The sequence below is a fragment of the Telmatherina bonti genome (assembly GCF_933228915.1).
Source record: "Telmatherina bonti genome assembly, chromosome: 11".
Taxonomy (NCBI): Eukaryota; Metazoa; Chordata; class Actinopteri; order Atheriniformes; family Telmatherinidae; genus Telmatherina; species Telmatherina bonti.
Window position 1 is genome coordinate 4,379,309 of NC_136629.1, and position 23,318 is coordinate 4,402,626.

Sequence of the window (23,318 nt, forward strand, 5' to 3'; positions counted from 1 at the left end):
ACAATGACTGTTTGGAGCGTTTAGCGCCGCTGACGGCTCATACTGCGCCATACAGGAAACGCTTAATGTGCAGGGAGGAAGTGAGAGCGGCAGCAATCAGTTCAACAGCTTCCTGCAGGGGGGAGCGCCGGGCGGGCACGGGGGGGGGGCTTCAGCAGGCTGGGAGGGTGGAGGGGAAGAGCATCTGCAGGCTGCAGGTGGAGCAGGAGAGCAGAATCACTGAGTTATGAGTCGGAATTGAGAGAAATATTTTATTCATCATACACGTAGAATCGATGACAGTAAGACTGTTCTGCATTTATTCCAAGATAGTTCCGGTTTTCCAGGTGATTCATGGTCCGACGGTGTTTTCTGCTTCATGGAAAGGACCAGCGTGTGGAACGCTGGAGCTAAACCCAGCCGTAAACATGAACACAGTAGAAAAGCTGCATTACTTCTTCCTCAGTTGGAAAGTTTTCCCGTTTGTCCATGGGAGCCTCCGTCCTCTTCGACATCCTGAAGGAGGCCTGTCGGTTTGGGAGTGTCTGGGAGCCGGTGCAACTCCTCCACACACCTCCATCTATGTGGGTTTGTTTGTTCAGCCACGCTCGGCGTGCCAGACGGGTGGAGTCTGTTTGGGAAGTTTCCAGAACAGATGAGGAGATAGCGCCAGCTGCAGCACGGTTCAACGCTTTCTTCGCCTCCTCCTTCACCTCCTCCTTCTCCTCCTCCGCTGCATCAGAGTGTGAGGAGGCGAAAGAAGCTGTTTATCTGCAGCTCTGATGTGTTTCTACTTTGATCAGCTGTATTATTGGATAATCAGTTGTATTGATTTGTCACAGCTCCAGCGATAAGCCTGTAAAAAGCTTCATATCTGCAGACGGTGACTCACGGCTGGCTGGCGGTCATATCAGGCCATAAACTCCCAGCATTAAACGGCTTCTTTGTTCGAGGGCAGGAGGTAAAACCAGAAGCTCGTCCTCAGACTGAAACCTGAGCCTTTCAGACTTTCTTTCATCTTTTATCCTGGTTGGACGATGATAAACATCATCTTGCTCCAGTTCTCGCCAGCTTTCCCTCCCTCAGTTCAGTCCTAGACGCTGCGCCGTTACGTACGACCTCCGAACCATTCAGGCAGAAAACTGGCTCCAAACCAGAGACCGGTTTGAAACAGAACTTTTGGCTCTTTGTAGAGTTAAACATGAAGCATTGTGGATTTTCCTCACGTTTAGAGGGAAAAAGGCTAAAGCAGGGCTAAACCAAGGCTAAAGCAGGGCTAAACCAAGGCTAAAGCAGGGCTAAACCAAGGTTAAGCAGGGCTGAACCAAGGCTAAAGCAGCACTAAAGCAGCACTAAAGCAGGACTAAAGCAGGACTGAAGGACTGAAGCAGGACTAAAGCAGGACTGAAGGACTGAAGCAGGACTAAAGCAGGACCAAGGCTAAAGAAGGGCTAAACAAGGACTATAGCGGGACCAAAGCGGGACCAAAGGGGGACTATAGCAGGACTATAGCAGGACTATGAGAACCCCTAGAAGAAATGAGCTCCATCTTTCAGTATTAACTGCTCCTGTCAGGTCCCAGCTGGTGGTGGCCTTGGGCTCCTCAGGCAGAGCTTCCTGTCCACCCAGCATTCGACCACACCAACATAAAGATAAATTTCCACAGACAATGATTCATTGGTGACTCTCATGGATCTTTACTCTGCTGCATGTAAACAAACTTCTCGTCTGAGGCGGCGCTGCGACTTTAAGAGCACATGGCAAGTGTCCGATTACCCAGCATGCTCTGCCAGACCTCAGTCTCCGCTCCGTCTGCAGTTAAGCACACATGTGGAAGGAGATGCAGGAGCAACCATTTCCAAGCCAAACACACTCTCCATTCGTTCACTCCTGCTTCCTGCTCACTCCTATCACTCACAGCCTCGCAGCCAATCAGAGAGCCTTAAATGGACCAGTATCCGCCCCAGCAAGAACGGAACAAACCAACCCAAAAACTAGTAAATTTGAGCCTTTCAAGCTATTTTAAATACTGAGGAGAAAATGTCTGAGTTTCCAGACAGAAAACTCAGTCATGGTTCTGGTTATTCATCAGTGTTTCTAACCCACAGAATCAGGATAAATATCCATCCAACATTTATCATTCCTAGTGTGAATTTAACAGGCAGTCGGGTCGGAATCTCGTGACAGAGAACCCTACATGTAAGAGAGACGATCATCCGTGTTTCCTGATGAAGAGTTTTCCACCAATGTAACAGAAATTCAAATACCAAGATGAAACTATTCCTGGTGATCGGCATATTTTACCTCCAACCACACCACAAAGTTCCACAAACTGTGTTCTAATCAGGCTGAGCCACAATGATCCCACTCGCTTCACGTTGTGGTTCTTAGCTGCTTACAATCCGGTTTCAGGCTCTGTCACGTTCCATGTAAGCTGAAGGGAAGTCCGGAACCCTGCAAGTACAACCCCGCTCCGGGGTGTTCCAGGGATACTGGAACCCTACAAAACCCGCTCCGGGGTGTTCCAGGGATACTGGAACCCTACAAAACCCGCTCCGGGGTGTTCCAGGGATACTGGAACCCTACAAAACCCGCTCCGGGGTGTTCCAGGGATACTGGAACCCTACAAAACCCGCTCCGGGGTGTTCCAGGGATACTGGAACCCTACAAAACCCGCTCCGGGGTGTTCCAGGGATACTGGAACCCTACAAAACCCGCTCCGGGGTGTTCCAGGGATACTGGAACCCAACAAAACCCGCTCCGGGGTGTTCCAGGGATACTGGAACCCTACAAGCCCCGCTCCGGGGTGTTCCAGGGATACTGGAACCCTACAAAACCCGCTCCGGGGTGTTCCAGGGATACTGGAACCCTACAAAACCCGCTCCGGGGTGTTCCAGGGATACTGGAACCCTACAAAACCCGCTCCGGGGTGTTCCAGGGATACTGGAACCCAACAAAACCCGCTCCGGGGTGTTCCAGGGATACTGGAACCCTACAAAACCCGCTCCGGGGTGTTCCAGGGATACTGGAACCCTACAAGCCCCGCTCCGGGGTGTTCCAGGGATACTGGAACCCTACAAAACCCGCTCCGGGGTGTTCCAGGGATACTGGAACCCTACAAGCCCCGCTCCGGGGTGTTCCAGGGACACTGGAACCCTACAAAACCCGCTCCGGGGTGTTCCAGGGATACTGGAACCCAACAAAACCTGCTCCGGGGTGTTCCAGGGATACTGGAACCCAACAAAACCTGCTCCGGGGTGTTCCAGGGATACTGGAACCCTACAAGCCCCGCTCCGGGGTGTTCCAGGGACACTGGAACCCTGCAAGCACAACCCCGCCAGGTCTAAACTTAAACTCAACCAGGTCCTTATAGGAAGGAGCTGGTAGGAATTATAGGAAGGACCTGGTAGGAACTGTGGAAACGGGAGCGTTTAAGGATTCTTCCCTGTACGGGGGGAAATGAGCTGCTTGGTGGATGGGGGTCTGCGCTTTAGTGCTTTTCTACTTTTCTCTATTTTTTCCTCAAACTGACTGTTTCACTTTGTGTTGAATAGTTCTGGCTGTGAACACACTGTTACCATAGCAACTGGTCAGTCCAAAGTGTGGGCTTGCATGTTCAAACTTGAAAAGGTGCGACACACCTGAGTTGTTTTACTGTGAGCGGGGAGGGGGGGGGCAGCAACAGGAAAAATGTTAAATGAACTAAAATCACAAGAAAGAAAAGAGTGTGTGTCTTGTGGCGTTACTGTGGAGGCTGGAGAGGAAAACAAGGGTTTAGAGAAGGAATGGAGATAAGAAGGAGGTAGATAAGGAGCGATAACTTCCTTGTCCTGCTGTTCCTGCAACAAACCAGAGGGGAGGAGACTCGTCCTGCTGAAGGCTTTCCTCGTCTTCCTCAGTGAACATCATGGAGACATTCTGCTGGCGAACTCGTCCTGATTAACCAGGACTAAACACCTAAAGCTTCAGCAAAACATTTTTATTGTCTTAATTCTGAAGGTTTTTTCCCACAAACCTTCGGTTGGGGGGCTGTTTATCTGCCTGCTCCCACCCCTGACCCCCCGCGGGGCTCCTTCAGCTCCATATGGACTCCAGCTCCCCCTGTATCTCCCTGCAGCCTGTTGTCCGCTGATAGGGGAGGAATGTTGCAGCTCCAGCAGGAGGCGGTCTGTAGAGTCCGACCGGGGTCTGCAGAGTCCGACTGGGGGTCTGCAGAGTCCGACTGGGGGTCTGCAGAGTCCGACTGGGGGTCTGCAGAGTCCGACCGGGGTCTGCAGAGTCCGACCGGGGTCTGCAGAGTCCGACCGGGGGTCTGCAGAGTCCGACCGGGGTCTGTAGAGTCCGACCGGGGTCTGCAGAGTCCGACCGGGGGTCTGCAGAGTCCGACCGGGGGTCTGCTCAGGGTTATGACGACATCCTGGAACCTCATTCTGCTTCGTCGTTCTGCTGCATGGCGGCTCGGTAGGCGCGCGGCGGCTCGGTAGGCGCGCGGCGGCTCGGTAGGCGCGCGGCGGCTCGGTAGGCGCGCAGCGCTACAGGAGATGACTTCCTTCCTGGCGAGTGTGTTGCTTTATTTCTGCTTCTGTCCTGTTTGTGTAAACCCGGTTCTGGTTCTCCTTCCAGCTGCAGGCCAGAACCCGGACTACGTTCTTCAGGGGACAGGGGTAAAAAGTGATGCTCGGCGCTCCGGCGAGGACTCGACCATCGCGCCTGAAGATCTTCCCCGGTTCCTCAGCTGCTACTGCTCCGGACACTGTCCTGATGACGCCACCAACAACACCTGCCAGTGAGTCCCTAGCCTCCATCTTACTGGTCGAAGAGCAGGGCGGTGGCGTTTTCTCCTGTCTGTACGGAGCAGACGTACGTGGCTCGGATCAATCCACACCACACGGCAGGAGTTGGAACCAGAGCTGAGCTCCAGGGATCAGCGTCATCACTGGGATGTGCATTTTATTTACATGTGTGCATGCTGAGCCTTTCCTCTGCTCAGAGCGTTGAGTTTAGTTTCCTGCATCTGATGCAGACGTCCATCAATCCTTCATCAGCATCAAAACCTTTCAGACTGATCAGTGAAACGCCAGCAGATCATTTCTGGCTTCCAGGTGTTTTCTGATAGTAAAGATGATCAAAACGTCGTGGGTGTCGTGTTGCTCAGACAGAAACAGAGTCGGGCGAGTCCGCAGTGGGGGGGCAGACTGATGATCGATGAGAAGTCCTCTGAACGAGTTGTGTGTTTGTGTCTCAGGACCAACGGTCAGTGCTTCGCCATCATCGAGGAGGACGAGCACGGAGAAGTCCAGCTGACCTCAGGCTGCATGAAGTACGAAGGCTCCCACTTCCAGTGCAAGGTAAGCACTTCGTCCCTGCCTCGCAGACGGCGTGGAGCGAGGCAGGCGCCGTTCTGTCTGCTGCATCTGTCACTCACTAAGGTGTAGGGCTGCACCAATATGACCGATATAATCACCATTATTTTGATCAATAAAGTAATCACCATCATTCATTGTGTCTGAAAAAACATGTTTATTGCACCACTTGTAAACAACCTACCTGGCAACGCTACATATTATATATGTAGCGTTATTATATAATATATATACATTTATATCTCGCTCCCTCTCCCTCGTCCACGGCGGGGCGGGTCACATCACCTCGATCAGCTGTTTAATCAAAACAATACGTTTTACCTGCAACAGGAAAAATGCGGAAGTGTCTTACCGCTTCATGCTTTTCCGTGTTGACCACCTCACATGTCCAACCAATCCAACGATACTTAACTGGCTGCTAGTAAAAGAGGTGCGCTTGGTATTTAGGCAGCTTAATGAAGCCTTAACCAGGAGTTCATTCCCAGTCGGCAGACTACTGACAGAGAGCCTGAAGGATCAGAGACGCTGCAGCAGAGCTGAATGTAAATATCGTTGACGATCAGGTTTATTTAATTGTGGACACCAAAATCATGATCACGATCAAATCCGATCAACTGTGCAGCTCTACTAAGGTGTTTCAGAGAACCTTTCTGTCACAGAAACATGCAGCATTAACGTTTATGTCCACTTAAACAGGCTTTAAATGTTTGTTTTAGTTACGGATTCATTTCAACCCTTTGAGTTGACCGCCGTTTCAGGTCCAAAGAGGACAAAACGGGCCTTTCCTAAAACCATCGGTTTGATGAAAATGCTTGTAATTAACCCTTTAAAGATGCACGTCAGAGCTTTTCAGATATCCTACCTGAACTGTTGGAGCTCTGAGCGGACGATGGAGGTTCGATACGGCCGCTGTGGGGATGTCCGTTTTCCCACCAACCTCAGCTGACACGTACAGAATATACAGCTGTACGCTATAGATGATCAGAACACCATAGATAATAAAACGTTTTGTTTCTGGGTTCCTTTCATAAAACTGAAGGTCACCTTACAACGGCAGAACCATAGGTGCAGCGATGTAAAACGGGGCAGAAGGGGCTGATTTGTGGGGAAGGAACAGGGGTCTGGAGACTGACTTTACTGCGTTGCACCCGCCGTCTTTAAGTTTGGTCACATCTCGCTGTTTTCATCAAACCAAAAACACAATCGTTCATGACAAAGATCCGGCTGGGATGTTTTTATCGCAGACTTGGAGGGGCGGGGGGCTTTTGTCCTCCAACCATCTCAGTTTCTCTTTTGTTGGTTCTGAAATATAGGAATGAATCTGTTCGGATCGGTTCTGATCACTGACGGCTTTGATTGACAGGACTCCCCCAACGCGCAGACCAGGAGGACCATCGAGTGCTGCAACACCGACTTCTGCAACAGGGACCTGCAGCCCACCCTCCCCCCCCAGAGTCACGACGGTAACGCCCCACCCTCCAGCCAATCAGAGAGCAGGTGCTGCTGGATGCTAGCTAACCACAGCTCTGTTGCTCCTGCAGATGTCAGCCCTCACTGGTTGGCCTTCCTCATCTCCATGACGGTCTGCTGCTGCACTCTGATCTGCGTCACCCTGGTCTGCTACTACAGGTAAGACTCGCCAGAAGCTTCGTGCCGGTTAGAAGAAGACGAGGAACAAATCAAAGACGTCACTGAGGTTGTTTTCAGGTTAGAAAGAGGCGATCAGATCCAGCTTTTAGTGACGCCATCATAATATAAAGTGTGTGCTTATCCCGACGTTTTTCAGCTCGTCCTCATAAACTTCCTAGCTGATTTTCAACGTGAGGTTCTGGAATTTGGGCTGGTTCCAAACCCAGTGGTTTCATCAGATGTTGATAATTCAGCTTATAAAGAGGAGGTTGCATGGACTCAAGTCGCAGCCGTATGACGGATGGACATTCAGTTTCCCGAGCGGATCCAGAAGCTTCAACAGAACATCAGTCGTGATTGTTGCAGCTTTTTCACTATGAATGTGTCGCTTTTCCTTTTGTCCAGAAAGTTTTTTCTCTGTAAAACAATACGGTGGTCTTTTCCCTCGAGGAGAAAATGACTCTGTCAGACGACCTCTGGCCTCTTTCCTCCCATCAGATTCATTTATTAGTAATTACTGTTCAATTCACTGTTTTAGACGTATAATAGGTTATTGATTTACTTTAAATTACAAATATACATGCATATATACTGCTCAGTGAGGAAGATGAAGGTGTCCAGTGCAGTGAGGAAGATGAAGGTGTCCTGTGCAGTGAGGAAGATGAAGGTGTCCTGTGCAGTGAAGACGATGGTGTGTCCTGTGCAGTGAGGAAGATGAAGGTGTCCTGTGCAGTGAGGAAGATGAAGGTGTCCTGTGCAGTGAAGACGATGGTGTGTCCTGTGCAGTGAGGAAGATGAAGGTGTCCTGTGCAGTGAGGAAGATGAAGGTGTCCTGTGCAGTGAAGAAGATGAAGGTGTCCTGTACAGTGAAGAAGATGGTGTGTCCTGTGCAGTGAGGAAGATGAAGGTGTCCTGTTCAGTGAGGAAGATGAAGGTGTCCTGTGCAGTGAAGAAGATGGTGTGTCCTGTGCAGTGAGGAAAATGAAGGTGTCCTGTGCAGTGAGGAAGATGAAGGTGTCCTGTGCAGTGAAGAAGATGGTGTCCTGCGCAGTGAAGAAGATGGTGTCCTGCGCAGTGAAGAAGATGGTGTGTCCTGTGCAGTGAGGAAAATGAAGGTGTCCTGTGCAGTGAGGAAGATGGTGTCCTGTGCAGTGAGGAAGATGGTGTCCTGTGCAGTGAGGAAGATGGTGTCCTGTGCAGTGAGGAAGATGGTGTCCTGTGCAGTGAGGAAGATGAAGGTGTCCTGTGCAGTGAGGACGATGAAGGTGTGTCCTGTGTAGTGAGGACGATGAAGGTGTCCTGTGCAGTGAGGACGATGGTGTGTCCTGTGCAATGAGGAAGATAAAGGTGTCCCGTGCAGTGAGGAAGATGAAGGTGTCCTGTGCAGTGAGGACGATGAAGGTGTGTCCTGTGTAGTGAGGACGATGAAGGTGTGTCCTGTGTAGTGAGGACGATGAAGGTGTGTCCTGTGTAGTGAGGACGATGAAGGTGTGTCCTGTGCAGTGAGGACGATGGTGTGTCCTGTGCAGTGAGGAAGATAAAGGTGTCCCGTGCAGTGAGGAAGATGAAGGTGTCCTGTGCAGTGAAGACGATGGTGTGTCCTGTGCAGTGAAGACGATGGTGTGTCCTGTGCAGTGGGGACGATGAAGGTGTGTCCTGTGCAGTGAGAAAGATGGTGTGTCCTGTGCAGTGAGAAAGATGAAGGTGTGTCCTGTGCAGTAAGGATGATGAAGGTGTCCTAGGGCAGTGAGGACGATGAAGGGGTGTCCTGTGCAGTGAGGAAGATGAAGGTGTGTCCTGTGCAGTGAAGAAGATGAAGGTGTCCTGTGCAGTGAGGATGACGAAGGTGTCCTGTGCAGTGAGGACAATGAAGGTGTCCTGTGTGCTTTCAGGTACAAGTGGCAGACTGAACGTCAGCGCTTTCACAAAGATCAGGAGCAGGAAGTATTCATCCCGGTTGGAGATTCCCTGAAAGACCTCATCCATCAGTCCCAGAGCTCCGGCAGCGGCTCAGGACTCCCCCTGCTGGTACAGACCACACATCACACCCCTCATCTCACAAACACGGAAACCAGTTTCTGCCTTTTAAACATGATGTGGAGGGACTGAAGTCTTTAATTTTACAAATAAATGTGATGTTTACCTGCTCCCTCAGGTCCAGCGGACCATCGCCAAGCAGATCCAGATGGTTCGTCAGATCGGGAAAGGTCGCTACGGCGAGGTGTGGCTTGGTCGCTGGAGAGGGGAGAAGGTGGCCGTCAAGGTCTTCTTCACCCGCGAGGAGGCCAGCTGGTTCAGAGAGACGGAGATCTACCAGACGGTCCTGATGAGACACGAGAACATCCTCGGTAACTTCCAGTCAGCTTTTCCTGTGTGATCCAACTAGTCCAGTCATCTCCCTTAACTGGGAGCATTGTTCCAGTCAGACTTAAGCTTCCTCCTCACCATCCAGGTTCACAGTTTTACACAAGGTGGTCTTCCTGATGATGGCAAACATGACTTTATAGCACCTCGGATAGATGGATGGATTGGTGGGTGGATGGATTGGTGGGTGGGTGGATGGGTTGGTGGGTGGATGGATGGGTGGATTGGTGGGTGGATGGATGGGTGGATTGGTGGGTGGATGGGTGGGTTGGTGGATGGGTTGGTGGGTGGGTGGATGGGTTGGTGGGTGGGTGGATTGGTGGGTGGATGGGTGGGTGGATGGGTGGGTGGGTTGGTGGGTGGGTGGATGGGTTGGTGGGTGGGTGGATGGGTTGGTGGGTGGATGGATGGATTGGTGGGTGGGTGGATGGATGGATTGGTGGGTGGATGGGTTGCGCATCAGACAAACTGAGGCTTGTTCATCAAAATGTCCAGGATCCAGTACTTAAGGGGGGCGTTCAGTCCCAGTGGGCCAAGTAGTTTTATTGGCAGGATGGAGGGTAAAGTAGTAAAACCTGTTTATTTATTCCGCCCTCTGCCCTCTCCACCCTCTGTCTGCTACATGAACACGTGTCCTCGCATGCTGGATGAGGGGGACGACCATGGAGTGTCCGAAAGGAAAGAGTCAAACATCTATTCTTTAACACCGGCGTTGAGCCCAGTTGATGACGTTACCTGCTGCCGTTAGTTGCTGACTTTCTGCCTGAACGATCCGCTCTGGACTGACAGTTTTAAATCGGTATTTTAGAGACATGGAAAGTGGCGGCGCTACTGGATGCCTCAGAAGTGCACCGCGCACCTTGTGGAGCCCGTCCTGTGAAGTGTTGCCACGATAAGCTGTGAAGGCAGGCGCCGCCGCATTGCGGCACTTTCTCATTCGGTGGAACGGAGGCGTCAGAAAGCAGCTTCTGCGTTTCCCTGATAAACTGAGCTGTCAATCATCCCCTGTCCTGCAGGCTTTATCGCCGCCGACATCAAAGGTACGGGGACGTCGACTCAGCTCTTCCTCATCACCGACTACCACGAGTGCGGCTCCCTGTACGACTACCTGAAGATGACCACGCTGGACACGCCGACACTACTGCGTCTCGCCTACTCGACCGCCTGTGGCCTCTGCCACCTGCACACGGAGATCTACGGCACGCAGGGCAAGCCCGCCATCGCCCACCGAGACTTGAAGAGCAAGAACATCCTGGTGAAGAAGAACGGCGCCTGCTGCATCGCCGACCTCGGCCTTGCCGTCAAGTTCAACAGGTCAGTCAACAGTCCTGTTCCAGTGCCGCTCCGGATCCGTGTTTGCACCGACGGATTCATCTAATAACACTTTGCTTCCCATTGCCATAGCGACACCAACGAAGTAGACATCCCTCTGAGCACCCGCATGGGGACGAGGCGTTACATGGCTCCCGAGGTCCTGGATGAGAGCCTGAACAAGAACCACTTCCAGGCCTACATCATGGCCGACATGTACAGCTACGGACTCGTCGTCTGGGAGATGGCGAGACGCTGCGTCACTGGAGGTATGCACACACACGTTATGCACACACACACACACACACACACGTGTACCACTGAAGTTTGACAGGTCGAGAGACGATCGGGCGGCAAGATGGTGTCGTGGTTAGCACTGCCGCCACACAGTGAGAGGATCCCATATTTCACACGTTTAACTGAGGGCACCGTTGCCAAGCGGCTGTAGCTCCGCCTTCTTCAGCAGCCATAGCCTTCAACTTGGCGACAGCATCATCAGGTGTGTTTCCACGATGAGAATAATGTTTACTCCTGGTAAATAGTGTATACACTGCTGGCGTGAGCCTCAGCAGGTGAGCAGGTGTAAATGTGGGAGGGAGGGGCCTCCAGGTGTAAATGTGGGAGGGAGAGGCCTCCAGGTGTAAATGTGGGAGGGAGGGGCCTCCAGGTGTAAATGTGGGAGGGAGGGGCCGCCAGGTGGAATGTGGGAGGGAGAGGCCTCCAGGTGTAAATGTGGGAGGGAGAGGCCTCCAGGTGTAAATGTGGGAGGGAGGGGCCTCCAGGTGTAAATGTGGGAGGGAGGGGCCTCCAGGTGTAAATGTGGGAGGGAGAGGCCTCCAGGTGTAAATGTGGGAGGGAGGGGCCTCCAGGTGTAAATGTGGGAGGGAGAGGCCTCCAGGTGTAAATGTGGGAGGGAGGGGCCTCCAGGTGTAAATGTGGGAGGGAGAGGCCTCCAGGTGTAAATGTGGGAGGGAGAGGCCTCCAGGTGTAAATGTGGGAGGGAGGGGCCTCCAGGTGTAAATGTGGGAGGGAGGGGCCTCCAGGTGTAAATGTGGGAGGGAGGGGCCTCCAGGTGGAATGTGGGAGGGAGAGGCCTCCAGGTGTAAATGTGGGAGGGAGGGGCCTCCAGGTGTAAATGTGGGAGGGAGGGGCCTCCAGGTGGAATGTGGGAGGGAGGGGCCTCCGGGTGTAAATGTGGGAGGGAGAGGCCTCCAGGTGTAAATGTGGGAGGGAGGGAGGGGCCTCCGGGTGTAAATGTGGGAGGGAGGGAGGGGCCTCCGGGTGTAAATTTGGGAGGGAGGGGCCTCCGGGTCGAATGTGGGAGGGAGGGGCCTCCAGGTGTAAATGTGGGAGGGAGGGGCCTCCAGGTGTAAATGTGGGAGGGAGGGGCCTCCAGGTGTAAATGTGGGAGGGAGGGGCCTCCAGGTGTAAATGTGGGAGGGAGGGGCCTCCAGGTGTAAATGTAGGAGGGAGGGGCCTCCGGGTGTAAATGTGGGAGGGAGGGGCCTCTGGGTGTAAATGTGGGAGGGAGGGGCCTCCGGGTGTAAATGTAGGAGGGAGGGAGGGAGGGGCCTCTGGGTGTAAATGTAGGAGGGAGGGAGGGAGGGGCCTCTGGGTGTAAATGTGGGAGGGAGGGGCCTCCAGGTGTAAATGTAGGAGGGAGGGAGGGGCCTCCGGGTGTAAATGTAGGAGGGAGGGAGGGAGGGGCCTCTGGGTGTAAATGTAGGAGGGAGGGAGGGAGGGGCCTCTGGGTGTAAATGTAGGAGGGAGGGGCCTCCGGGTGTAAATGTAGGAGGGAGGGAGGGAGGGGCCTCTGGGTGTAAATGTGGGAGGGAGGGAGGGAGGGGCCTCCAGGTGTAAATGTAGGAGGGAGGGAGGGGCCTCCGGGTGTAAATGTAGGAGGGAGGGAGGGAGGGGCCTCTGGGTGTAAATGTAGGAGGGAGGGGCCTCCGGGTGTAAATGTAGGAGGGAGGGAGGGAGGGGCCTCTGGGTGTAAATGTAGGAGGGAGGGGCCTCCGGGTGTAAATGTAGGAGGGAGGGAGGGAGGGGCCTCTGGGTGTAAATGTGGGAGGGAGGGAGGGAGGGGCCTCTGGGTGTAAATGTGGGAGGGAGGGAGGGAGGGGCCTCCAGGTGTAAATGTAGGAGGGAGGGAGGGGCCTCCGGGTGTAAATGTGGGAGGGAGGGGCCTCAGGTGTAAATGTGGGAGGAGCCTCCAGGTGAGCTCAGTTTTTCCTGTCTCCAGGCATCGTGGAGGACTACCAGCTGCCGTACCACGACACGGTTCCCTCCGACCCCTCCTATGAAGACATGCTGGAGGTGGTGTGTGTTAAAGGACTGAGGCCCACCGTGTCCAACCGCTGGAACAGCGACGAGGTAAGTCCCCCAGTGAACCAATTCACCACCAGTATCAGACCGTCCCCAGCATGTCATGGTTATACTGTGGTGCTGATCTGTTGGCGTTAAGCGGGCGTGATCTGACCTCAGAAGTGGGTGGTCACACTCATGCTTGCATCTGATTGGTTTATAGCAGGACCCTGAGGAGCAGCTTGTTCCTGACACCAGTGACCCGGTTCTGATATGAACGGGCTGCTCCAGTCAGATCGGATCCAGTCGCCTAGAACCAGGACTGGGACGTGAAGCTTTTCTTAGTTTGATTTTTAACCATTTTTTGGTGCCGATTCTGTTAAAATTAGGATTAGAAGTTTTACAGACAACATCAGAGCCTGATTTCCCAAATAAAAACATCCACTGTGTCCGTTTCTAAGATCTATTCAGCAGCGATGAATCTGAACCAGCTGGTTGAACTGGAGGATTTATCTCTGCGTTTCTTTTCCGTCTTCTGTTTACGTGTTTTCCAAAATGGATATAACGTCATGTTACCAGACCGTTCAAGAGAAACATGTCGCCCCCTGATGGAGAAAAGCTGTAACTTCTCCATTAGGCAACTAAACATATTAACATTTTAAATAGAAAAAATCTATTTTTGACCAAAAAAATCCATTTAAATTGTAAAAAAAAAATTAAAATCCTAATTTTTACGTGAAATTATTTTTTCTGCCCCTGTCGCATCAGAACCAGGACCTACTGGTTGCTTCTTTCCCCCAGCAGACGATGCTTCCTCTGGTCTCTCAGAACCACCCGGTTTACCTGGACCGCAGCCGGCGGACTCGTCTGTTTTAAAGCACTTCCCATCTGTAGCGGCGTTGGCTCTGACTAACCCTGTGTCGCTGTGTTTCTGCAGTGCCTTCGTGCCATGCTGAAGCTGATGTCAGAGTGCTGGGCTCATAACCCCGCCTCCCGCCTCACCATCCTCAGAGTCAAGAAGACGCTCGCCAAGATGGTGGAGTCCCAGGACATCAAGATATGACCGCCCCCCATCTTCCTCCATTGCCTAACTCCCTCAACCTGGACCGGATCCGACCGGACCTGCTGCCTTCCTCATCTGGAGGAGGAAGAGGAGGAAATGCTGGGAGATGAAGGAGAAAGGACCTGTGTTAGGGCTGAACTGTTCGCCTCCTCTTCCTCCATCCTCCTTCCTCCTGAGGACAGACGAGCTCGACGCTTTCTGTGAAAGCCACACAAGACGATAATCAGAGGGAGGGCAGGGGGGGCTCCGGACTCTGATGGACCCTCCCCCCAGCCCACCCCCCAACGGTTCCGCCTTCCTCCGCGTCTGACTGTCTCAACACGCTCAGAATGCCAATTTAGTTGTTTTCTTTCCTCTTCAGGACCGAGTTCTCCTGCCATGATGAATTATATCTCCGCTCTGAAAGTAGAGTTCATTATAAACTAAACAAGGTACTATCATCATCATTATTATTATTATTAGTATTATTATTAGTATTATTATTATTATTATTATTGTATGTGAAACAAAACCTGTAAATAAATGTTGCAGTTCGATGCCGAGGATTTAAACCCACAACACTTTGTATCGACATCCAGCCGCCTCCTCCCACAGGAAACGAGGAGTTGCTATGGAGATGTGTGCCGTCCTGTTTGTCTGTCAACTTCCAGTCTGTCTGTCTGATAGGGGATGGATCAACGTTTGTTAAAAAAAATTGAATTTAATTGGTTGGGCGTCCTGAGTTGGACATTAGTGGGTGGAGCCAGGAAGAGCTGCAGGAAATATCCTGTACCGGAAAGGGTTTTATGTCCAGTTTTCATCCAAGGCGTCGGCGTGGAGTTTCAGCCTGATTCAGTCGTTCCTGATGACACAAACGCTGTCATCTACCAGCTGTTTAACTCGTGACAAAATGACGCCGATTCATGATCAGTTTGGATTCAGAGCGAATTTTCGAACTGAAGCGACGGCGGTGGTGATAGTGACGACGATTCACCAGTTGGCTTATTGCAGCTGGACATTAGGCAACCAGCAAGTCTGTGATTGATTAAAATGATTCCTTAGCTGTTTCCAGTTTGCAGCGCCAATCAATAAAGCTGCGATTTTCCCAGATTTAACATCCCAGATACTCCCAGAGTTCCACTTGTGGATGTTCAGTTATTTTCTGTCAGAATTTCTTCTGCTGAATCAAACCCTCTGGCCGCCCCCTCTGGTGACGCCACGCGGCCAGTTTGGGCCGGTTCATATTAACGTGTCATACTTACCTTTTGGTTTAGTAACTTTTAAACCCTTCTAGGTCATCGGTTTTTTTTTTCCCACTAATTCCCATTTTTCAGGACTCAAAATTTCCACCTTTTTGGGTAAATATAGGACAAAATGTCCTCTACCAAAAACTGCAGTCAACACCTTACAGGTTACCAGAAGACCCACAGGGTTCCTTTGGGACTTCGTTGATCCAGAATGAGAGCGGGGGTTGATGGATGCGTCTGCGGTGATGGACAACAGAATGCTCCAATTAAACTCAACGCTCAGACACAGCGTTACATCTTTCACGGCTTTATGTCCATCTCTGAGACGGTTTCACGTATGTTGGCTGTTCACGGCTTCATTACGACACATTACCCACAATGCCTCTGTCTCGGAGGACATGGCTCCACTGGTGGAGGAATCTGTAAACATAAAAACTGATGAACTGTCTGGATGAGAAAATATGGCGGCTGACTTGTCATTGTGTGGCGCCTCCCACTGGTTTATCTCGTCCAGCCGGATTATTTTCTTGTTTAATCCAGCTGTGCTCAGTTTTTTCTACAGTGTCGACTTTCAGCGGTGGACATTCAGAAACCTAGCAGCAAACCAGAACTCATGGTACAGGTTTAGGGGTGGGGCTTTGTGCAATGGGCGGAGCTAAGATGGTTACTAAGACCAGAGGTGTAACTGGATTGGTTTGTAGTGGTGACATCACAGGACCTGCAAAAGGCACGGTGAAGTCTCTGGACGGGTCTGAAGTCCACAAAGTCCTGGACCAGAGGGTCCACCAGTGACATAAAACTGAATGGAACTCTGACATCCTGGCGCCTCTGGAGGAAACGGTGGTTTTTGTTTTTCATGAAACAGATGCTGGACCTGAACCTGGTCAGGTCCAGCATCTGTTTCATCATTTTGCTTGTTGTATCTCTGGGTTCTGAAAAAGCAAATCTGGGCAGCCATATTGTTTCTTCAGCTGGTTTTCCTCATTGTTTTGCATTATATTGAAAGAACAATGATGAAAGTAGAAAAACCTTTCTAAAAATAGATTTTTTAATTTTCTTTTTTACCCAAATATTACTTTTCCAGTTCCCAGAAGCATTTAACTCCCATTTTCCAAGTGACAAACAGGTCCTCATGCTCTCATTCATCAGCTCCTGTCACACCATCAGGCTCCGCCCACTTTTCCTTCTGAAATTTAATATAAATATATAAAATGTAACATTTTTGAATTTGTAAAATTTGTGTTCGTCTTGTCAACACTAAGCTTTTTTTAAACTCTTCTACAAGTTGTTTGAGTTTGTTCTGTTGTGTAAATAACCAAGTGTCAAAGTTTCTGTTGGACTGTTTGGCTCTGAAACGTCGTTTTCATTTTGGTTCTAAGAACATTTTTCAGTTTTTGAAATGTTTGTGGGTTTAGTCCTCAGCCATGTGACTCGTTTAGCTGGACCATCGAGTCCTGCAGAAGATCTGCTGCCTGGAACAAGATTTTATTAGTTGGAACCAGCTGGAACTCGTTGGGACCTTCTGGAACCAGCTAGAACTTGTTGGGACCAGATTAAACTAGTTGTAACCAACTGGAACTAGATGGAACCATCTGGGACCAGATTAAATTAGTTGGAACCAGCTAGAACTAGATGGAACCATCTGGGACTTGTTGGGACCAGATTAAATTAGTTGGAACCAGATGGAACCATCTGGGACCAGATTAAATTAGTTGGAACCAGCTAGAACTAGATGGAACCATCTGGGACTTGTTGGGACCAGATTAAATTAGTTGGAACCAGATGGAACCATCTGGGACCAGATTAAATTAGTTGGAACCAGCTAGAACTAGATGGAACCATCTGGGACTTGTTGGGACCAGATTAAATTAGTTGGAACCAGATGGAACCATCTGGGACCAGATTAAATTAGTTGGAACCAGCTGGGACCAGATTAAATTAGTTGGAACCAGATGGAACCATCTGGGACCAGATTAAATTAGTTGGAACCAGCTGGGACCAGATTAAATTAGTTGGAACTAGCTGGGACCAGATGAAACTAGTTGGATGCAGCTGGGATTTGCTGGGACCAGATTAAATTAGTTGGAACCAGCTGGGACTTGCTGGGACCAGATTAAACTAGCTGGAACTAGCTTGGGACCAGATTAAACTAGTTGGAACCATCTAAAACCAGCTGTTCCTCATAATGACAGTCATTAGATCTGACCAATGGTCACATGACCCTGCACCTTCACTCAGACTTCCAGCCTGCAGTGTGAGCATCACTATGGTAACCTTACAAATCCCTTTAGGAACATTTAGCCTAAACGGATCCAGTCCACGTGGACCTGGTTCAGAGACTGGAGGCAGGAAGACAGTGTTGGACTCCAGAAGGCTTTGATTGGTTTGTTATTGACACAAACTGGATAAAAAAGAAGCTAACAGTTCCCCCTGCTTCCATTATTTGGGTTAAGCTATGCTAACGCTCCTTTATCTGTCTGAAAATGTGTGACTGTTCCTTTAGTGTGGCCCCTCCTTCCTCAGCAGCAGGACAACGTGCACGTGTTGGCTGAGTGTGCATGTTGACAATGTTTGGATGATGTTCACGCAGTAGTTTATTTAAAGCAGTAATTGTAGTGTACCAGCATTAGCAGGAAGCGCTAATATGTAAATGTTCAATGTTTTTGTTGTTTTTGTACAGCATCTGGTTTGGTGCCTTATGAGTTTACCAAGGAAATGAAAAACTCAGTATACAGTCTGTCCAATGTACCAGTTTTTAAGTAAATAATATTATTTTAGTACAGAAACCTTCAGTGTCGACTCTTTTGTTCATTCTTTAAGTTTGATTGTTGTTGTTTACATTTACATGTGATGACACAAACATCAGGTGTATAGGTTTGTGGGGTCTAAAACAGAAAAAACTCTTAATTTTTTAGATTTTTAACTAAAACTCACATTTAAACAAAATGGACCTGTTTAATTTCAGTCATAGAACTTAAACTTTCTGCCATTTTTGGACATTTCTCCTAACTTTTTATTCTGTTTGGTGCTCATTTTAGACACTAGTCATATTTCCATAATAAAACAAGCTTCCATACTAAATGTGCTTAAACTGGAATAACATAGATAAAGTAATTGAAACAGAAGTCAGTAAGGTTCAGATGGAAAAATACCATCATGAAATCTTTTCCACTCTTCGTCCTTTTCAGCTTCCCAGCTGGCAGCGATGACATCAGGTTCCCAGCAGCTGCAACGTGATGCAGTGTTTATTTTCTCAGCCTCGGGTTGTGACTGGATGACGACGGCCCCAGAAACGGGCTAAAATGACAAATCAAAAGTTTAGAGTGAGACATGGTGCTACGTTGACCCTCGTGCCTGGCTGGCACCATGAATGGTTGTAAACACATGCATCAATATTTTCTCTGCTTTCCTTTCATAGATCATTTAACAGCCTCCATGTCGATTTTGATTTTGATCAGAAACCTATTTCACACACACAAAAATGTTTCAGGTCCCCTGGTGGTCCTACACAGACATATATAGACAGACGCCATCTTGGATGGGTCTCCCATGCGCTTCCAATGCATTTATTTGTAATTACTTCACCAATTTTTACCTGACTTTTCTCATAGTTTGGTTTGTTACAAAAGGCAGAGATATTGTGATACAGGTCACTGTAAAACATTAAAAAACTGTATGCTAAAATATTACATATTAGCTACATAAGGTAGCTGCAATATCAGTAAATGAATTTAATTTCACCGGTTTTTGCAACCGTATACTGAAAAAATTGCGGGAATAGCTGCTGCTTTCTATTGACTACAGTTGACTCTTTTTATACATTTATTAATTTATCAATATGGAGATACAATTGTACAAAGTCTGAAAGTAAAGTATCGTATAGAAAATTGTGCGATTCAGAAGTTACCTGGAAAAACACTTGGGAGTGCAAACCTCCGCCAAGGTCTATAAAAGTTCCTGGATCCAAACAGTGATCCAGATCACCACCAAAATTAAATCAGTTCTCCCATTTCACATTTCCAACAAGTTCTGAAAATTTCATTAAAATCCGTCCATAACTTTTTAAGTTATCTTGAAGACAAACAGACAAAGCCGGTAAAAATTACCTCCTTGGCGGAGGTAATTATGTTACCATGTAAAACTCTTTGTGAAGCATCAATGTCATATTTTTCTATAAACACCTTATAGGAGTATAATTTATCATTTACATTTAGTATATTATTCTCTGTGTTAACATTATTTATAAACTAGTTATGTCGAAAAGTGTTTTGTGTGTAATATATACGCATTAACTTGTTCCACAGAAAACAGTTGTTGGCTCTTTCAAGACTTGTTATGAGTCTCCATGGCAACGAAAGACTTGTTTACAATCGGGGATCAAGTGATTAAACTCTCCCAAATCAGGATTATCAGCGAAACAACACATCAAATCCCGATGGAGTTGAAAAGAAAGAGAAGAGGATGCAGAGCGGGAGTGAGACAGAGGAGAAAGAGATGGAGATTTAAACCATATCTACCAAGGAGGTAGACAGGGTGTGACGGGTAATGTGAGATCGCTAGCTAACACAACGGATGAGCTCGAGATGCTAACAAGGTCTCAGAAAGAATACAGAGAGTGCAGCATTATGTGCTTCACCGAGACATGGCTGCATGAACACATCCCTGACTGTAATGTGTCTGTACCGGGCTTTAAAACAGTCCGTGCAGACCGCAGTAGACAACACAGCGGAAAGCTAAAGGGTGGTGGATTTGCAGTGCTGGTTAACCAGCGTTGGTGTCATCCTGGACATGTTACTGTGAAGGAGAAGATATGTACAAGGGACATGGAACTGTTAGCTGTGAGCTTCCGTCCATATTATTTACCCAGAGAGTTTACTTGTGTTATTCTGGTAGCGGTTTATATAATACCTGGTACCGCACCAGACACAGCCTGTGACGTCATCAGCTCCGTCGTTGCTCGGCTACAAACACAGCATCCAAACTCATTCATGGTGATCTCCGGAGACTTCAACAACGTCTCCCTCTCTGCAACTCTACCAACATTCCAGCAGTTTGTCAGCTGCTCCAGCAGAGAAAATAAGATGTTGGACTTATTTTATGCAAATATGAATAATGGATACAGTTGTTCTGCCCTGCCTCCTTTAGGAAGATCTGACCATAATCTGGTTCTTCTCACCTCCACCTACAAGCCCATCGTTCAGCAGCAACCAGTCATCACAAAGACTATCAAAATCTGGTCTGCTGAAGCTGAAGATGCTCTTGGAGGAGGCTTTGAGGCTACAGACTGGAACGTCCTCTGTGAACCTCATGGAGACGACATCAACGCCATGACTGAGTGTGGGACAGATTACATAAACTTCTGTGTGGACAGCATCGTCCCAACAAGAACAGTGAGGTGCTTCCCCAATAACAAACCCTGGATCACCAGTGACCTGAAAAAGCTGCTGAACATCAAAAAGAAAGCCTTCAGGGATGGAGACAGGGAGTTATTGAGGGCAACACAAAAACAACTTAAAACACAAACTAAGAAGTGCAAGGAGGACTACAGGAAGAAGTTAGAAAGTCAGCTCCAGCAGAATAACCTGAGGGATGTGTGGTCTGGAATGAAGAAGATCACCGGCTTCAAGTTAAAGGGGGACCAGCCTGATGGAGGTCTGGACAGAGCTAATGAGCTGAACATATTCTTCAACAGGTTCAGTTCACCCCCTACCTCCAGCCCAACAGACCACACACCCTCCATAAGCCCACTGCTTTCCTGTCACGCCTCCAATCTGTCACCCTGCAGCTCAGTCATGGACCAGAACACAGCTTCATCTCCCTCCACATCAGGACATCCTGAGACCTCCACCTTGTTTGTCTCCTGCAATCAGGTTAAGAAGCAACTTGAGAAACTGAACCAGAACAAGGCTGCAGGTCCAGATGGTGTCAGTCCCAGAGTTCTCAAGACCTGCTCAAAACAACTATGTCCGATTCTCCAGCACCAATTTCAACACCAGTCTGAGACAAAATAGAGTCCCAGTGCTGTGGAAAACCTCCTGCCTTGTTCCAGTGCCTAAAAAAACACAACCAGCTGAACCAAGTGACTACAGACCAGTTGCCCTGACATCTCACATCATGAAAGTCCTGGAGAGACTCTTACTGGCTCACCTCAACAAGCAAGTAAACACCTTTCAGGACCCATTCCAGTTTGCATATCGTAATGGACTTGGGGTTGAAGATGCCATCATATACCTGCTCCAGAGAGCACACTCTCATCTGGACCATTCAGGCAGCACTCTGAGGGTCATGTTCTTTCATTTCTCAGTGCTTTTAATACCATTCAGCCTGCTTTGTTATGTGAGAAGCTCCATAAATTCCAGGTGGATACCTCCACAACCACCTGGATCTATGACTACCTCACAAACAGACCCCAGTTTGTGAGACTGAAAGGTTGTGTGTCTGAGATGGAGGTCAGCAGCACTGGTGCACCACAAGGAACTGTACTCTGGCCATTCCTCTTCACACTGTACACCTCAGACTTCCAGTACAACTCTGAGTCCTGTCATCTGCAGAAATACTCTGATGACTCTGCAGTTGTGGGGTGTATCAGGGATGGACTAGAAGCAGAGTACAGAGAACTGGTCAGTCAGTTTGTTAAATGGTGCGGTGACAATCATCTCATATTAAATAGCAGCTAAACAAAAGAGATGATTATTGACTTCAGGAGGAAGAAGAATAAACAGCACTGTTTCCATCCTGGGAGAGGAGGTGGAGGTGGTGGAGGAATACAAGTATCTTGGAGTTCAGCTGGACAACAAACTGGACTGGAAATGCAACACTGACTACATCTACAAGAAAGGTCAGAGCAGACTGTACTTCTTAAGGAAGCTGAGATGGTTTAACGTCTGCACCAAGATGTTGCATATCTTCTATAAGTCTGTTGTGGAGAGTGCAGTCAGCTTTGCAGCATCTGCTGGGGTAGTAGCATCAGAACCAGAGACTTGAAGAGAATCAACAAACTGATCCAGAAAGCTGCTTCTGTGCTTGGAGTAACTCTGGAGCCGCTGGAGCTGATTGTCCAAAGAAGAATGCTGCACAAGCTGATGAAGATGATGGAGGATTCTTCACACCCTCTCCACAACACAGTGATGAAACAACAAAGTGTGTTCAGTGAGAGGCTTCTTCAGGTCCGATGCAAGACTGAAAGATACAGAAGATCATTCCTGCCAGCAGCCATCAGCCTCTGGAACAAGACCTCCTCTAGTTATTATTATTATATACTACAATATTGAATTTCTCTTTGGGGATTAATAAAGTATTTTATATTAAATTTTGTGTGATTTTTCAATGAAATTAATCAATATGTATAAAGATCTCCAGAGGAAGTAGCTCACACTACAGAGTCTAAAAGAAATCAAGTCAATTTTATTGATCATCTCTGACACAGAGAGAGGGACATCAGACATTTTATATTTCATACACTTTAGGAATGCATTGGGGAAAAAAAGACTTGCTACCCCAGCATGAAACCAGGACCTATAACTCTAATCCTAAAACATGACAAAGACAAGATACTGCTATATAAGTTGAGACCCATTACACTTCTAAACTCAGACGACAAACTGCTATCAGGATGCATTGCAGACTTAAGACAGATATAACTCAAATCATAAGCGAAACAGAATCTGGTTTCCTCGGCGGGAGAGCAGTTCATAACAACATACTTAGACTAGACTAGTGACATGTTGACAGAAAGTGGTTTCCGTTTGTTCCTGGATTTCTACAAAGCCTTTGATTCAGTGGAACACCCCTTCATTTTAGAAACACTTTCTCAATTCGGCTTTGAAAATAAATTGATTAATCTCATTGAAATGCTCTATGAAGACATTAAACAGCTGTGTAGCTCTGGAAAACTGTACATGTAGGAGGTTTCCAGTGAGGAACGGAATCAGACAAGGATGCAGTGCTTCACCTCTGTTGTTTATATTGGTTGCTGAGCTTTTGGCCATAAGTCTCAGAAATAAAGGGATGGAAGGTATTAACGCTTTAGAAACGAACATTCTAACAAGTCAATTTGCAGATGACACAACACTGTTTTTA

General features: G+C 48.7%; 1 protein-coding gene across 3 annotated transcripts in view; it reads left to right on the forward strand.

Annotated features, from left to right (window-relative positions):
• Positions 1 to 17,975, forward strand: part of LOC306762187 (bone morphogenetic protein receptor type-1A-like) — a 76,425-nt gene extending 58,450 nt beyond the window's left edge. For 2 of the 3 annotated variants that reach the window (XM_079248605.1, XM_079248606.1), the window contains exons 4-12: positions 4,603 to 4,765; positions 5,225 to 5,327; positions 6,706 to 6,971; positions 8,864 to 8,999; positions 9,127 to 9,319; positions 10,352 to 10,649; positions 10,740 to 10,915; positions 12,889 to 13,019; positions 13,888 to 17,975. In XM_079248605.1, coding sequence (XP_079104731.1) covers positions 4,603 to 4,765; positions 5,225 to 5,327; positions 6,706 to 6,971; positions 8,864 to 8,999; positions 9,127 to 9,319; positions 10,352 to 10,649; positions 10,740 to 10,915; positions 12,889 to 13,019; positions 13,888 to 14,013 — 1,592 coding nt within the window. In that variant the 3' untranslated portion in view covers positions 14,014 to 17,975. The remainder of the gene's footprint in view (positions 1 to 4,602; positions 4,766 to 5,224; positions 5,328 to 6,705; positions 6,972 to 8,863; positions 9,000 to 9,126; positions 9,320 to 10,351; positions 10,650 to 10,739; positions 10,916 to 12,888; positions 13,020 to 13,887) is intronic. The other variant, XM_079248607.1, reaches the window with a different exon arrangement.
• The last annotated feature ends 5,343 nt before the right edge of the window (positions 17,976 to 23,318 follow it).